The 17026-nt window shown below is 39.6% G+C and overlaps 1 protein-coding gene across 1 annotated transcript in view; it reads right to left on the reverse strand.

Annotated features, from left to right (window-relative positions):
• Window positions 1-4278: 4278 nt before the first annotated feature.
• LOC131277476 (zinc finger protein 596-like) overlaps window positions 4279-17026 on the reverse strand; it is a 202562-nt gene continuing 189814 nt past the window's right edge. Inside the window, exons 6-9 of the mRNA XM_058292524.2 lie at window positions 12039-12165; window positions 10695-10796; window positions 10096-10187; window positions 4279-9646 (exon numbers count right to left, since the gene is read on the reverse strand). Of these exons, the coding sequence (XP_058148507.1) occupies window positions 8408-9646; window positions 10096-10187; window positions 10695-10796; window positions 12039-12165 (1560 nt within the window). The 3' untranslated portion in view covers window positions 4279-8407. The remainder of the gene's footprint in view (window positions 9647-10095; window positions 10188-10694; window positions 10797-12038; window positions 12166-17026) is intronic.

Below are 17026 nucleotides of genomic sequence, written 5' to 3' on the forward strand. Positions count from 1 at the left end.
AATGGCTGAGAAACAATCTTACAAGCAAACAATAACTAAAAAAAGGCAAGACTAGCTATATTAATATCAGACAAAATAGACTTTAGATGTGAAACAATTGTGAGAGACAAAGAAGGATACTACATATTAGTGAAAGGGATAATCTTTCAAGAAGAATGAACAATCATAAATATGTATGCTCCTAACAAGGGTGCCTCCAAATACATGAGACAAACACTGGAAAAACGAAGTGAAAGAATAGATACCTCTACAATACCATGGGGGACTTTAATACAACACTATCAACTTTGGACAGAACATCTCAAAAGAGAATCAATAAAGAAACAAAAACTTTGAACAGTGTATTAGAGGGGCTGGATCTAATAGACATATGCAGATAATTACACTCAAATACAGCAGGATATATATTTTTCTCAAGTGCATATGGATCATTCTCCAAGATAGACCATATGCTAGGCCACAAAGAAAGGCTTGATGAATTCAGAAAGATCAAAATCATAAAAAATAATATCTCTGAACACAATGGAGTGAAACTGGAAATCTGCAAGGGCCAGAGATCAAGATTTCACACCAAGCTGACATTATGTTGGGATTCACTTTATGGGAAGTTTTGGATCACAGAGTGGTTCAAGAACGGCAGCAGAGGAATACTGATCTGGGATGTTATTGACAGGATATATATGGTTGACAGGGAGTTATACAGGGCATATGCCCAGGGTATATAGTAATGTCTAGATATACTCATAGTGGAAACAAAAACAACAGCTGGGGGGGTACTGGGCCCCTGGCCAGGGGGTCACTATCGTGGAGGCTGGGGGAGCAGCAGCAGTCCCCCAGGTGCAACGGCAAGAACCAGGAAGGAAGGAGGGCCCAGCAGTGGGCTCCTGATACTTATGGCTATGCTTTGGAGCCTATACACCTGCAATAAGAATAAGGCCTAGAGTAGCACTGTGCCTGGGAGTTTCCTCCTGACAGCCTTCATGTTACTCAAATGTGGCCACTCTCACAGCCAAACTCAGCATGTAGATGCAGCGCATTCCCCCCATCATGGGACATGACACCCGGGGATGAGCCTCCCTGGCACCGAGGGATCACTACCACATACCAGTTGAAGATGCAACTACAAAAGGACCTTAAATTAAAGGTTCAACACGGATCAGCAGAATATCCCTGTCTACATATAATAACATGACTTCAAAATGCTGTTTGACCTAATGTAAGGGGGAAATGGAAAGGAGAAATGAGAATATAAGGCTATGAGTCTCTAAAAAAGAGTCTGGAGGTTGTCAGAAGGAATCCCCTTATGCACAACTGAGCAGAGTCTGAGAGACAGATAAAGTAGATACAACCCCAGGTATAGGTTCTTTAGAGGAATAGAGACCCACGGGTTCTATGGTCATGGCAGATGGGGTTCACTGCCATGTCCGATGGCCCTTCTTTGGAGCTGGTGTTTCTGCATGATGGAATTGGACTCAGAGGGGATCTCGTTTCACAATATTTGCATGCTACTTTAATGGAATTGTAGTTGGTGCTGGGGTTTTAGATATATTTAGGGGATTTGAATCTCTGGACTGATAATATGACACCCAGGCCCAGAGCCTCAACAGACATCAGCTCCTACACTTTGATTTATTGGACTTACCCCACTCGGCTAACATCGAGTTGAAGAAGGTCAACCACCATACCATGGAGCCTAGAGTGTCTACAGCTGAAAGGAGGAGGATTGCATCCAGTATCCATGTGGAATCTAAGCCCCCACTTGACATAGATGTGCAATGGACACAACCAATCCAATGTCCACAGAGAAAATGTGGAATGGGTGTGGGAAGGGTAGCCATGGTGGCTGCTGGGTTTGGGGAACGGGAGGAAGAGATGAGATGTGGAGGCATTTTCGGGACGAGGAGATGTCCTGGGTGGTGCTTCACGGACATTTATGGGACATTGTAGATCCCCCCAGGGCCCACTGGATGGAACGTGGGAGAGTGTGGGCTATGATGTGGATCATTGACTATGGGGTGCAGTGATGCTCAGAGATGTACTTACCAGGTGCAATGGATGTGTCACAATGATGGGAGAGAGTGTTGCTGTGGGGGGAGTGGGGGGTGGGGGCGGTGGGGGTGAATGGGACCTCATATTTTTTTAATGTAATTTTAAAAAATAAATAAATAATTAAAAAAAAAGATTTCACACCAAGATATGGAAATTAAACAGCATACTCTTAGAAAAACAGTGGATCAAAGAGGAAATCTCAAAAGAAATTAATAACTACCTTGAAACTAATGAAAATGATAACACAACATACCAGGACTTATGAGATGCAGCAAAAGCAGTACTGAGAGGGAAATTTATAGCCATAAATTCGTACATCAAAAAAGAAGAGCAAAAATTAAAGAACTGCACATTTGGAGGAATTAGTAAAAAAAACCAACAAAGTACCCCAACAGGAAGAAGAAAGAAAGAACAGAGATAAGAGCAGAACTAAATGAAATAGAAAATAAGAAGCACTTGAAAAGACAAACAAAATCAAGAAGGAAGTTCTCCAGCACATATATCCAGGGTACATAAAATGTTTGGATATTTTCATAGTGGATACAATTAAAAACAACAACTGAGAGACTGCTGAGTTCCTAGCCAGGGGAGCTCTATCACATTCCCTAAAGGAATAGCAACAATCCCCCAAGTGCAATGGCAAAGACCAAAAGAGAAAGAAGGTCCAACAATGAACCCTTGATACTAATGACTATGCTTGTGAGCCTGTGCACCTGAAATAAAAACAAGGCCTAGAGCTGCAGAGTACCTAAGAGTTACCTCCTGAGAGCCTCCGTGTTGCTCAAATGTGGCCAGTCTTGAAGCCAACCTCGGCATGTAAATGCGTTGCCTTCCCCCCATCATGGGACATGACTCCCAGGGATGAGCCTCCTTGATGCCGAGGGATCACTACCAAGTACCAGCTGATGACATAACTAGAAAATGACCTTGAATAAAAGGGTCAACTCAGAACAGCAGAATATCCCTGTCTACATATAATACCAGGAGTTAAAAATGCTCTTTGATCTGAATAAAAGGGGGAAATGGAAAGGACAAATGAGTTTATATGGCTATGAGTCTCCAAAAAGAGCCAGGAGGTTATCAGAGGGGTTGCCCTTATGCACAACTCAACAGAGTCCCAGAGATAGCTAAAGTAGACACAACCACAGGTATTGTTTTTTCTGAGGGCTATAGAGAGCCACAGGTTCTATGGTCATGGCAGATGGAGTTCAGTGCCATGTCAGTTGGCCCTACTTTGGAGTTTGTGTTTCTGTGTAATGGAGCTGGACTCAGATGTGATCTTTGTCCACAGCCTCTCCTGTTACTTTTACCAGAACTATACTTGGTGCTGGGGTTTAATATATACCCAAGGGACCTGCATTTCTGTACTGACCATATGATAGCCAGGTCCTGAGCCTCAACAGACTTCAGCTCCTTCACTCTGGTTTACTGGACTTACCCCACTCAGCTAACATGAAGTTGAAGGTCAACCACCACATCAGGGAGCCAGGAGTACCTAAAACTGAAAGCAGGAGAATTGCATCCAGCATCTTGTGGAATGTAAGCCCCCTCTTGATATAGATGTGGGGTGGACACAAACATTCTAAGGTCCACAGGATGGAGCAATAGAGTATGGATTAAGTGGACTTACTGATATTCTATTCATGAACTATTGTGATTGTAATAGAAGAAAATGTGGCATTGGTGTGGAGAAAGTGGCCATAGTGGCTGCTGGAGTTAGGGAGTGGGAGGAAGAGATGAGATGTGGGGGTGTTTTGGGGGACTTGGAGTTGTCCTGGGTGGTGCTGCAGGGACAGTTACCATACATTGTATGTACTCCTATGGCCCACTGGGTGGACTGTGGGAGAGTGTGGGCTATGATGTGGACCATTGACCATGAGGTGCAGTGGTGCTGAGATGTATTCACCAAATGCAATGAATGTCTCATGATGATGAAGGAGATTGTTGTTATGGGGGAGGAGTGGGGTGAGGGGATGGGGGGTATATGGGGCCCTCATATTTTCTAGTGTAATATTAAAAAAATAAGGACAAAAAATGTTACCTCTGAGAGCCCCCTTGTTGCTCAAATGTGGCCAATCTTTAAGCCAAATTCAGAATATAAATGTGTTACCTTCCCCTCAGCATGGGAAATGATTCCTGGGGATGTGGCTCACTGGTACCAAAGGATTACTATCAAGCATTAACTAGCAATGCAACTGGAGAAAGACCTTGGAAAAAAATAGGAAATGATAAATACAAGTGAGTTTATATGGCTAACAGACTTCAAAGTGAGTTAGGAAGTTGTATTTGTCAGCCAAAGGGATGCTGATGCAAAATACCAGAAATTAGTTGGTTTTTATAAAGGGTAATTATTTGGGGTAGAAGCTTGTAGTTACCAGGACATACAGCATACGTTACTTCCCTCACCAAAGTCTTTTGCCTCATGTTGGAGCAAAATGGTTCTTGATGTCTGCCAGGTTTCATGATTCCTGGGTTCCTCTCTTCCTGGGGTTCATTTCTTTCTTAGCTCAGGTCCTCTGTTTCCTCCACAAGTTCACTGTAGGTTATGATGCTCTCTAGGCTTTGCCTCTCTCCACAAGACAAACTGTAGACTATTAGATGAATGGTTTGTTTCTCTTCCTGGGGTCTTTTCTCTTTCCTTATGACCAAACTCCTCTGTGTGCTTACATCCTGGGGCTCCAGCTCAAGACCCCAGCATCAAAACTTCAACTATTTCCTTTGCCATGTCTTTCATCTGTGAATCCCCATCCACCAAGAGGCAGAGACTCAACACCCTACAGATGTGACTTAATTAAAGCCCTAATCATATCATTTTTAATATCTTCTTTAAAGATGCACAAATCAAACAAAATGTTACATTAAACCGTAACAGTTTCCCATATACCCCACTCCCTACAACCTCCCACATGAACTTCTTTCAGTAGTGTGGTACATTCATTGCATTTGATAAATACATTTTGGAGCATTGCTACACAGCATGATTATAGCTTATGTTGTAGTTTACACTCTCTCCCAGTTCATTCAGTGGGTTATGGCAGGGTGTATAATGTCCTGCATCTGTCCCTGCAGTATCACTCAGGACAACTCCAGGTCCCAAAATGCCCCAATAGCATATGCTTTCTCCCTCAACCTGTCTCCACATCAATGGATATATTTTGACCTTGGGAGTTGCTAATAATTTAATCATGCCCAAGTACAGAACAGTTTACAAACATAATCCAATATCTATTTTAAAATTCATGAACCACATCAAACTTCTGCTGAGATCATCTGAGAGCTTATTCTCATGAAGGTTTCAGCAAGATGCAATTGACTGCCATAGTAGATATTGTCTCAAATAGTGGGACTACAGAAGGTTCTGGAGCTATCCATACACTATAGTCAGGGAAGATAGCCCAGTATTTTGGTGCCCTGCCAATGGGCCCTACTTTGGAATTTATGCTCCTCAGTGTTGCAGAATTAGACTCAGTTGTGGTTTCCCAGCACATCACTCTTCTGTCCCTTCTATTTGAATCCATAGTTAGTACTGTGTGCACTATTATCACACCTACTGATAACAATTGTAGTCGCAGAAGTGACTAACATTAGGAAAAAGTGACCATATCTTTTCCTCACCTTCAGCTATTTAATCACTGAGCCAGGAAAGGCAACCAGAGAACCACATTCATTTATGAGGGAAAGATGCCTAAATCACCAATTTCACAATTTTCTTATGCCCAAACCTATGAACTTTCCAGTCAGCTGTCAGATACACACTTGCCAAACCCATCTATAAATATCCAACACAGAAACAAAATTACTGACGCATGCAACTTCCCAATCTCTGAATAAATGATATCCCATGATTTTTCATTGCATTCTCCACAGTGAATTTTCAGGAAATTCCTCAAGGGTTCCTCCTAATAAAGTCTTATTCCTCCTTTTCAATTTTTTTAATTTGTATTAAAAGGGTTTTGGGTGGTGGTAGTAAATTTTTCCCCATTTTATTATATTTTTATAAGACACATAGATCACAAAAACTTTTACATTAAAAAATGTAAGAGGTTCCCATATACCCCACTCACCACATCCCCCATTCCTCCCACTTCACCAAACTGTCATGAGTTTGGCAAATTGATTGCATTTCATGAATATATTTTTTGAGAACTGTTACACACCATGGATTATAGTTTATACTGCAGTTTAAACTCTCCTGGTCCATTCAGTGGTTCATTGCAGGATATATAATGTCTTACATCTAACCCTGCAGTATCATTCATAGCAACTCCAAGTCTTGAAAATGTCCCCATATCACACCTCTTCTTCCCTCTTCCTGTCCCCAGCAACTCCCATGGCCACTGTTTCCACATCAGTGGTACAGTTTCTTTCATTGCTAAAGTCACAATAATTCTATAGTAGAATACTAGTAAGTCCACTGTAATCCATATTTTATTCCTCCATCCTGAGGACCCTGGGATGGTGATGTCCACTCCACCTCTAAATTGAGAGGGGGCTTTGCTTCCACATGACTAATGGATGGGATTCTCCTGCTTGCAGTTATAGACTTTTTGGTTTCCCTGGTGTGGTGGTTGACCATCCTTACCTTCCTGTTAGCTGACCTGGGTAAGTTCAATGAACCAGTGAATAGGAGTTGCAATCTGCTGAGGCTAAGGGCCCAGCTGTCACTTGGACAGTCCAGAGATTCAAATCTCCTGAGCATAAACCAACTCCAGTTGCAACCATACTTTCAGTAAAAGTGACAGAAGAGGCATGTGTAGACAGGTAATATCTGAGTCAAACCACATTACACTCAGGAGCACAAATTCCAAAGTAGGCCCCAGTGGCAAGATACTGAACTCCAGTGCCATCTGTCATAACTGTTGGACCTGGGTGTCTCTGTAGCCCAAGAGCACCACTATCTGGGGTTTTATCTTTGTGGTTATTCTTAAACTGAGTTTCCTTTAGCACAATAAGGCTTAGTTTTGTCTGAATGATAGTGCACAGTGATTACAGACCTTGTGTTTCACTCATTTAATTTAAAGGATAAATTAGGAATTAACACATTCCCACATTGAGTAGAGGTGTAGATATCCTCACATGTGATTTTTCTGATTAGCTTATTAGAGTAGTAGAAGAGCCCTCTCTAATTCCATTATATTTACATTATTTGCTTTCTCACATAGTATATTATTTACCTATTAAGGGCTTTGCTCATAAATAACATGCATATGGATTCTCACCAGTATGAATGCTATTAGGTTATCTGGAGATGTATGGATGACTACAAGGACTTCTGAACACATTAAAAAGTATTTCTTTAGAATATGAGTTCCCTGGTATGTTAAAAGGTTAAATTTATGGCTCAAGTCTCTTAAATGTGCAAAAGATTTACACTGTGAATGTTACATTTAAAATAATATTGACCAATGACATTCTCAAATTGTTGACATTCATACAGATTCTCTCCATTTGAACATTTGTGTAATCTCCTATCACTTTATTCTAGAAAAACTAAGGTTTTCTCATATGCATGTTATTATCGTTTCCATCCAACATGAATTTTGTAATGTTGCCTGAGAGCAGAAATACAGGTGAAAAAGTTCCTAAATAGATAATATTCCTGTCTTTTCTACAGTGTGAGTTCTCTCATGGTGTTTAAGATAAGAAAATTGAAGGTTCCCTAGAGTGAGTTCTCTTTTGTTGAAGGTGGGAATGATGACTGAAAGCTTTCCTGCACTGATGAAACTTATAGTGTGTCTCTCCAGTTTGAACTCTTTTACATCATCTAAGTTTAAAGTAATACTGAATGCTTCCCCACATTGATAACATTCAGTGTTTATCTCCAGGGTGAATTCTTACATGTATTATTTTATTGAGGAGGGATGAAATAAGACTTTCCCAAATATATTAATTTATGGTATTTCTCTCCAGTGTGAATTCTGTCATGTCATTGAAGATGGGAACATCAACTGAAAGCTTCCCTGCATATATGACATTCATAGGGCTTCTGTCCTGTATGAGTTCTTTCACATTTTAGGGAAGAGGCTTGAATGAAAGCTTTCCCACAAAAATGATATTGCTATGGTTTCTCGCCAGTGTGAGTTATTGCATGTCATTATAGATGGGAATGTTGACAGAGAGCTTCCCTGAATAAATGACATTCTTAGGGTTTCTCTACAGTGTGAGTTCTCTCATGTTTTCTTAGGTGAGAGGATTGCTTGAAGGCTTTCCTACATAGATGGCATTCATACGGTCTCTCTCCTGTGTGAGTTCTCTGATGATTTTTTAGGGAAGAGGAATATGGGAAGGCTTTCCCACAAAGATGGCATTCATAGGGTTTCTCTCCAGTGTGAGTTCTCTTATGTAATTCAAGATAAGACTATTTAATGAAGGCTTTCCCACATAGATGACATTCATGGGGTTTCTCTCCAGTGTGAGCTCTCTCATGATATTTAAGGGAATAATAAATAAAGGCTCTTCCAAATAGATGACATTTGTGGGGTTTCTCTCCAGTGTGAGTTCTCCCATGGTGTTTTAAGGAAGAGATTTGACTGAAGGCTTTCCCACACAGATGACATTCATGGGGTTTCTCTCCAGTGTGAGTTCTCTTGTGATTTCTAAGGGAAGAATAATGACTAAAGGCTTTCCCACATAGATGACATTCATGGGGCTTCTCTCCAGTGTGAGTTTTCTCATGTTTTTTAAGATAAGCGTATTTACTGAAAGCTTTCCCACATAGATGACATTCATGGGGTTTCTCTCCAGTATGAGTTCTCTCATGTTGTTTTAAGGAAGAGGAGTAACTGAAGGCTTTCCCACATAGATGACATTCATGGGGCTTCTCTCCAGTGTGAGTTTTCTCATGTTTTTTAAGATAAGCATATTTACTGAAAGCTTTCCCACATAGATGACATTCATGGGGTTTCTCTCCAGTATGAGTTCTCTGATGTTTTTTAAGACGAGTGTATTGACTGAAGACTTTCCCACATAGATGACATTTGTGGGATTTCTCTCCAGTGTGAGTTCTCTCATGAAGTTTTAAGAAAGAGGTGCGACTGAAGGTTTTCCCACAAAGATTGCATTGATATGGTTTCTCTCCAGTGTGAGTTCTCTGATGTTGTCTTACAGAAGTATTTTGACTGAAGGCTTCCCCACAAAGATGGCATTCATATGGAGTCTTGCAAGTGTGAGTTCTTGGATGTATTTTCAGGAAAGAGGACTGACTAAAGGCTTTCCCACAAAAATGACATTCATAGGATTTCTCTCCAGTATGAGTGCTCTCATGTCGTTGAAAATGGGAATGTTGACTGAAAACTTTCCCACATACATGATATTCATGGGGTTTCTCTTCAAAGGGAATTCCATTGAATTGTCTGAGGTTAGAGCATTGCATACAATTTTTAGCATTTTGGGAACATTCGTATGATTTACTTCTAGGGTGAAAATGCTTATGTTGATTAAAAGATGAATGATCACTGTGGACAGCTGGAGGTGGTTTTCTGAAATAGGATTTCTTTGTTATGTGAATTAATGCATGTTGGTTCACTGTGGAAGTGTGAGAGGAATCTTCTTCCAAATAGTTATATTCAAAGGAATTTTTTTGGATGTGAGATCTCTGCTGTGAAGAATGAGATGTGAGACTGTAAAACATTTGTCCATGAAATGAATTTCTTCATTTCCCTACACTTGAAACCAAGACTAATCCTCTAGTGACACTCTTCAATGAAAATATTTGCCATGTTTCTTTCATATACACTTTATTCTACTCCTTACACACAGATATTCTCCGTCATAACAATCTAATTGCAGAGGTATCTGCTTAAGTTTGAGCTTCATGATATTTCAAAGATTATGTATGTTAAACATGTTTATGCAATTTGTTTTTTTAAGAACTCAGGTAAGAGTTCATGTTTAGGTTAGTTTTTACCTTAATTCAAACTATCAGATTTTTGCTGGATTGTATTTAATCCCAACATTAAGTAAAATTTTATTGTTTTATTGAAATCCTAATTCATTCTATCCCTAGGTATCTATTTTGATTACCAGGGTTCAAAAAATTAAGCTTACCAATGCCATGATTTTAGAAGAGTTTTTCCTAAAAGTAGGTTGGTAGTCTATCATTTCTATCATATCATATGTTTTAAAGGCACTTTTCCTCCCTGGAGTAATTGGAAAAAAAAGAAAATAAATAGTTAGAAAAGCATTAGGGGGACAAAATTTTGGAAATTTTCAAGTATCTCTTTCAGTATATTTCCACATTCACAATTAGCAGGGAAAGAATATTTAATTAATGAATACTTTAGGGATATGAAAATTAATGTTATATGACATTATGATCATAAAAGATTTTCAGGCATAGAATATGAGAAAAAGGAAGTTGGGATGTCAGGGAGGTAAAAAAAAAAAGGGGGGGGGGAATATTCCAATAATAGAACCAGGAAAAGGATAATGTGAAGGTTTAATTGCAAAAACAACTGAATATCCTTTTCACAATGCCAATGACATTTGATAAATCTTGAGAAGTACATGGAATAAACATGTGACTAAAATTTCCCCAATACCCATAGCTACATTTTATATATCATAAGTGTTCTAAAGAAACCTATAGAAATCACATACACACTATTTAATGAGACCGCTCTTATGTACAGGTCCTTAAAGATCACCTGAAATGTGGTATTGAGGAAATCCTAATCCTTCTCTCCACACTTCTCCTTGTTCCAGCTGGGAAAGCACATCTTTTTTCCAGACTTGATATCCTGTTTGTGCTAAACAAGTTACCTGGATTTTGAATTTTGTTAGTAACAGAGCATCATCATGATGTACATGGCAGTTTACGAAAGAATAATGTAAGCATTGAAGGCCAGCAATACAACAAAACCTAGAACTCAGATCATTGATAATATCTCAACAGAAGTTGTAACTCTTGCCCATTTCAGTAAGGACTACTGGTTATTGTTACCCATGCACTAGTACAAAAAGAAACTGCAGTGTCATCTGTATTCTAAATGGGGAGAAATCTATGTTTCTGAAGTGATTGAATATTATGTTAAAAAATAACCCAATTAGCATAAGTCTGAAAAGATGATCTAAATTCTATATTGAAAATTATATTTGCAATGTTTTTACTACTATGTTCTGAAGCATCATTATAGCCCCTGGAGCAGAAAGTTATTTCACCATAGTCAATTACTTATCCAGTCAAAATGTATTCACTGAGTTCTCAAAAGAGCACTGAGGGTTAGAAATTGAGATTCAAGGAAGACATTAATTTGTAGTCAAGAAGATTAAATTCTATTGGATGAACTAGACATATATAAAATCACCATCACAGCATCCTCAGGATGAAGGAATGAAATATGGATTAGAATGGACTTACTGGTATTCCACTACAGAATTATTGTGACTCTAGCAATGGAAAAAAGTGTATCATTGATGTGGAGACAGTGGTCACAGGAGTTGCTGAAGGCAGGGTTAGGGAAAAAGAAGTGTGATATTTGGGCATTTTCAGGTCTTGGAGTTGTCCTGAATGATATTGCAGGGGTGGATGCAGGGCATTTTATACCCTGTATTAACCCACTAAATGGACTGGGAGAGAGTGTAAACTACAGCATAAACTGTATAGCAATGTTCCAAAGTGTACTCATTAAATGCAATGAATATACCACACTAATGAAATAAGTTGTAGATGTGGGAGGAGTGGGGACATGGGGAGTGGGATATATAATATATCTTTAAAAAGATAAGAAAAAAAACAAAAATGAACTTAGAAATTAAAAAAAATAAGTAAACATCCATTTAGACAGTTTTTTATTGCCCAATATAAATGTATTAAAATTATAAAATATAAAATGTAAGAGACAATAAAAATTATACAATATGAAGAAGCTTATATTTGAATCAATAAATTGAAGTTGAGTTATAATAAATATATAAGTAGATAAATATGCTAGATAGATGGTAGATAGGTAAGAGAGATATAGATGGTAGATAAATTTTGAGAGTCTCACCTACTGAGACCAGATTATTTATATTCTCCAGCATCACTTCTCTGAACAGCTGTTGCTGGGATGTGTCTAACAGGTCCCACTCTTCCTGGGTGAAGTCTACAGCCACATCCTTGAAGGTCACATACCCCTAAAACACCATGGAAATTTGTGTTCACACAGCATTATCCTAACAAATATCCTGAGTGTGATGAGCAAAATAACAGCACTAAAGAAGCAGAAACAATATATAAAACTCAAAAATGTGTATGGAATTACAGTAACATCACTACCAATGCTTAATTGTCATCTGCTTTTCAGATGCACTCTCAGACACATACAAACTCTGAATACATAACACCCCATTGTAAAAGAAAATCACATGACATGGGATGTTAAATATATATGAAAATTTCCCAATAAACTTGCAAATATGCCTTCTTTTTGCTGATTATAAAGCATTCATTCAAACATTCAAAACAAAACCAATCTTTCCAAACAATTTTAAGAAAATTTACACACGTATTGTAAGGCAAGCAATGTACATGGTATTTCTTTTTTATTTTTTTAAAGATTTATTTATTTATTTCTCTCCCCTTCCAGCCAACCCCCCTGCCCCGGTTGTCTGTTCTGTGTCTATTTGCTGCGTCTTCTTCTTTGTCTGCTTCTGTTGTTGTCAGTGGCATGGGAATTTGTGCTTCTTTTTGTTGCATCATCTTGTTGTGTCACCTCTCCATGTGGGTGGCACCATTAGGCAGGCTGCACATTCTTTTATGCTGGGTAGCTTTCCTTATGGGGTGCATTCCTTGCATGTGGGGCTCCCTACATGAGGGACATCCCTGCAGAGCATAGCACTCCTTGCGTGCATCAGCACTGCACATGGGCCAGCTCCACATGGGTCAAGGAGGACAAGGGTTTGAACCGCAGACCTCCCATGTGGTAGACAGACACCCTAACCACTGGGCCAAGTCTGCTTCCCTATGGTATTTCATGTTTAAAAATGCATATGCTTAGAGTCTTCCCTTGTACAGATGAACTCATTTTCCTCTCCTTTATGAAATCATTTAAGAGTATGTTTTGCATTTTGACAAATGCAAGTTAATGTATGAATTGCTTTCTATCTAAATTCAATTCAGAGGCCTATTATTCACTGACATGGCAGAGAAACTTGAAGAAATATCCAGAATTCTGCTAAACTGATTACATACCAAAACAGTAAGTGCTGCATTCCTCTGAGCTACATAACATAAGCATTCATTATAATGTTAAATACAGAGGGTTTAGGGTCATGGGATAGGCACTCCTGAGAGAGTTGTACTGATACATTGCCTTATACTAACAATTCCTGTGGAAGGAGACTTCACAATCTCAACTTTTTCTGTGGTCTACATTTTTATTGTCTCACTTTTATATTCATCTCATCTCTGTGTGAAAGATGAAAAGAATCCTATTCATTGCTTCTGGTTTCTCCAAGACTTCAAAAATTTTTGGAGAAAAAATTTTATTCTACCTATAATAAAGATCCTAAAACCATAGCCATGATGAAGGAAAAAACCCATACATTACATCCATTAATAAAATTGGAATAAATTTTATTTAGAAAATTGAAGTTGGGAAATTTTAACATTAGTGGTAAGGTGAATTTAAATTTGTTTGAAAAAATATTTCAGAAGGTGCAAATATATTCCACCAAAATTTTAAGGAGGAGGCAGGGCAAGATGGTGTCTGAGTGAGTACACATCATAATCTCTTCTGCAAAGAAGTGGCTGAGTAGGGTTGGAGTCCTGCTGGACTGGGCTGTTTCAGGTGCTTGGAGGGCACGAGGTGTCTGGACATCAATTTAGTGGGACGGTGACAGGAGATTCTTGCAAGAGGTAGAATTTTGGGTCTCTTTCATGGAGGTAGGGGTTGTGGGCAGGACCCTTCCCCCTGGGGCTGGAGGCCCAGCAGCTGGGATTCCTGAAGGCTTTGCTGTGCTGGGGTGTTACCAGGGCCTGAGCGGGCTGTTTCAGGGGCTTGCAGGGTGGGCGGTATCTGGAAGTTGATTTGGTGAGACAGTGACAGAAGAGATTCTTGCAAGAGGTGGAATTTTGGGTTTCTGACAGAGGTCAGAGGTTCTGGGTGGAGTCCCACCCCTAGGGCTGGTGGCTGGACTGCGGTGATTGCTGGGATCTTTGTTGTGAGGGGTGTTCCCAAACCCTGAGTGGACTGTTTCACTGGCTTGCAGGGCAGGAGGTGTCTAGATGTCAATTTGGTTGAGACAGTGACAGAAGAAATTCTTGCAAGAGGTGAAACTTTCAGTTTCTTACACAGATGTCAAAAGTTGTAGGTGGAACCCCTTCCCCTAGGGCTGGTGGCCCATCTGCAGCAGTCCCTGAAATCTTTGTTGTGCAGCGGTGCTCCCAAACCCTGAGCAGGCTGTTTCAGGGGCTGGCAGGGCAGGAGGTTTCTGGATGTTGATTTGAGACAGTGACAGAAGAGAATCTTGAGAGAGGTGGAATTTTGGGTTTCTGACACAGAGGTCAGAGGTTGTCAGTGGGACCCCTCCCAGTAGGGCTAGTGCCCAGCTGCACAGATCCCTGAAGGCTGTGTTGTGCTGTGGTGCTCCCAGGCCCCCTGTTAACCAGATGTGTGGTTCCCAGGTGTGTGTCCCCTAAAACTGGTGGCCCACGCTCAAGACTCACACACCTTGAGTCTGCAATATCACAGACTTCCCATCCCTGAATCCATCGTGCCCTAATGTACATCTGAGGTCCTTGATTACCCTAGCTCTCAGCATTTGTGTTTTATCTTTCTCTCTATCTCTCCTTGAATTTGCAGGAGTATACCAGCTGTCTTTGGGAGAGTCTAGGAAGAAAGGAGAGGTGAATCTGCTGAGAAAGCCCAATTTACTTAAACGCCCTGGGATAGGAAACTTGGTCTGGGAGAAGGTGGAGTAAGAAAATCAGTTAGACTTCCCCTAGCACACTTAATGGGGAGAGTCTGTAGGGCGTGCTATCCAAGCTTCCAATAGCATACTGGGTCTCTGGCTTGGTGTAGGTGCTCTCACACTGAAAATAAAGAGCCAAACTCTTCTGTGTTGAGTTGGTTCAATAAGGACCTACTTGAATCTCCTACCGGACCTCTCAGTCAGCTTTCCTGCTACCCTGGGAGAGAGAAGTGAAGAAAGGAGAAAGCGGGAAGGTCAGATCCCTAAGTATTTTTTAACTGCAAAGAGGATTCCTAGCTTAAAACGTTGGTTCCTTTTTTTTTTTCTTTTTGCCTTATTTGCTAATACTGCATTGTCTCCTGATCTTTTCTCCCATTTTATCCCCCAAGGTCCTTTTACATTTATTTAGATTTTTTTCTCTTTTTCTTGCTTGTTTCCGTCCCTTATCTTTGCCCACTCCCTTTTTCTCTTTTCTTTTTTCTTTTGTCTCTTTTTCTACTTATTTTATTTTCTTTATATAATAGGTGCTGCAGGGAGCGCTTCACAATTGCTGTGTTTCCTCATCCTCCATTTCCTCTTTTCTGTGTGTACTGATTTTGGCCATGTGCACTATCCCTTTTCCCCCACATCTTTTAATCCTCCATCATCAATTGTTTCTCTTACATTCCACCTCCATTTCTTTGGCCCTCAAATTGCCTGACTTCTAATTTCTAATACCTTTGTTCTGTTTCCTGTCTTTTACCCACTCTTGATATTATTGTCTTTCTTCTCTCCTTCCCTCTATCATGAAAACACTGGCTATTTAATTCATACTATATTCCTCCCCATATTCAGTTGACTGTCTCATTATAGTTACTCTACTTACTGCTATAAATCTACACAACTTACATGAGTCTAATATCCATTCTCCCAGATCTCACATTGTTGCTCTGTTAAAATTTATTACCAATACTACTAAAATACTACTTTATATATTTTCTTTTCTTACTTATTTTGCTTTTCCTGGCCCTAATATTTTCCTTCAATGAGAACTTTACCAGCAATGAGAAAATAAGAGTAAGAAGAACAAAGTGACAAAGAGAAGACATAACACTTATGCACAAACAACAACTAATGAATCCCCAAGACTAGACAAAAAAGCTAAGAAACAAATTAAACCCATCAAGATAAAATGATGACCAGACAGCAACAAAAAACTACAAACCAAACCAATAATCAGGAAAACATGGCCGAATCCAACGAACAAACTAAAAACCAGGAAGGGGAGCAGAACACCACACAACTAATTAAAGATCTCAAAACATATATTAGAGACCAACTTAATGAAGTAAAGGAAGAGATTAAAAATATGAAGAAAACACTTGGAGAGGAAATTGCAGACATACGCAAAAAGGTAACAGATATGATGGGGATGAACACCACAGTTCAAGAAATCAAAAATACACTCTCAGCAAATAGCAGCAGATTAGAAGAGTCAGAGGAGAGAATTAGCAAGGTGGAAGACAATACATCTGAAATCAAACAGATATTAGAACTGATTGAGAAAAAATAGAAAAAAATCCAACTGGGACTTAGGGACCTGAATGACAATACAAAATGCACAAACATATGTATTATAGGCATCCCAGAAGGAGAAGAGAAGGGAAAGGGGACAGAAGGGGTGTTGGAGGAAATAATGGCTGAAAACTTCCCAAATCTACTGAGAGATGTACATGTCCAGGAAGAACAATGCACCCCAAACAACATAAATCCCAACAGGCCCACCCCAAGACATATACTTGTCAAATTACCCAATGCTCAAGACAAAGAGAAAATTCTAAAAGCAGCAAGAGAAAAGAGAAGCATCACATACAAGGGAGACTCCATAAGATTAAGTGCTCATTTCTCATCTGAAACCATGGAGGCAAGAAGGCAGTGGTATGATATAGTCAAGGTACTAAGAGAAAAAAATTTCGAACCAAGAATACTCTACCCAGCTAAACGAGCTTTCAAAAATGATGGAGAGATCAAAATATTCACAGATAAACAGAAATGAAAAGAGTATGCCAACAAGAAGCCTGCCCTTCAAGAAATACTAAAGGCA

This window comes from Dasypus novemcinctus, unplaced genomic scaffold (assembly GCF_030445035.2).
Source record: "Dasypus novemcinctus isolate mDasNov1 unplaced genomic scaffold, mDasNov1.1.hap2 scaffold_106, whole genome shotgun sequence".
In the NCBI taxonomy this organism is placed as follows: Eukaryota; Metazoa; Chordata; class Mammalia; order Cingulata; family Dasypodidae; genus Dasypus; species Dasypus novemcinctus.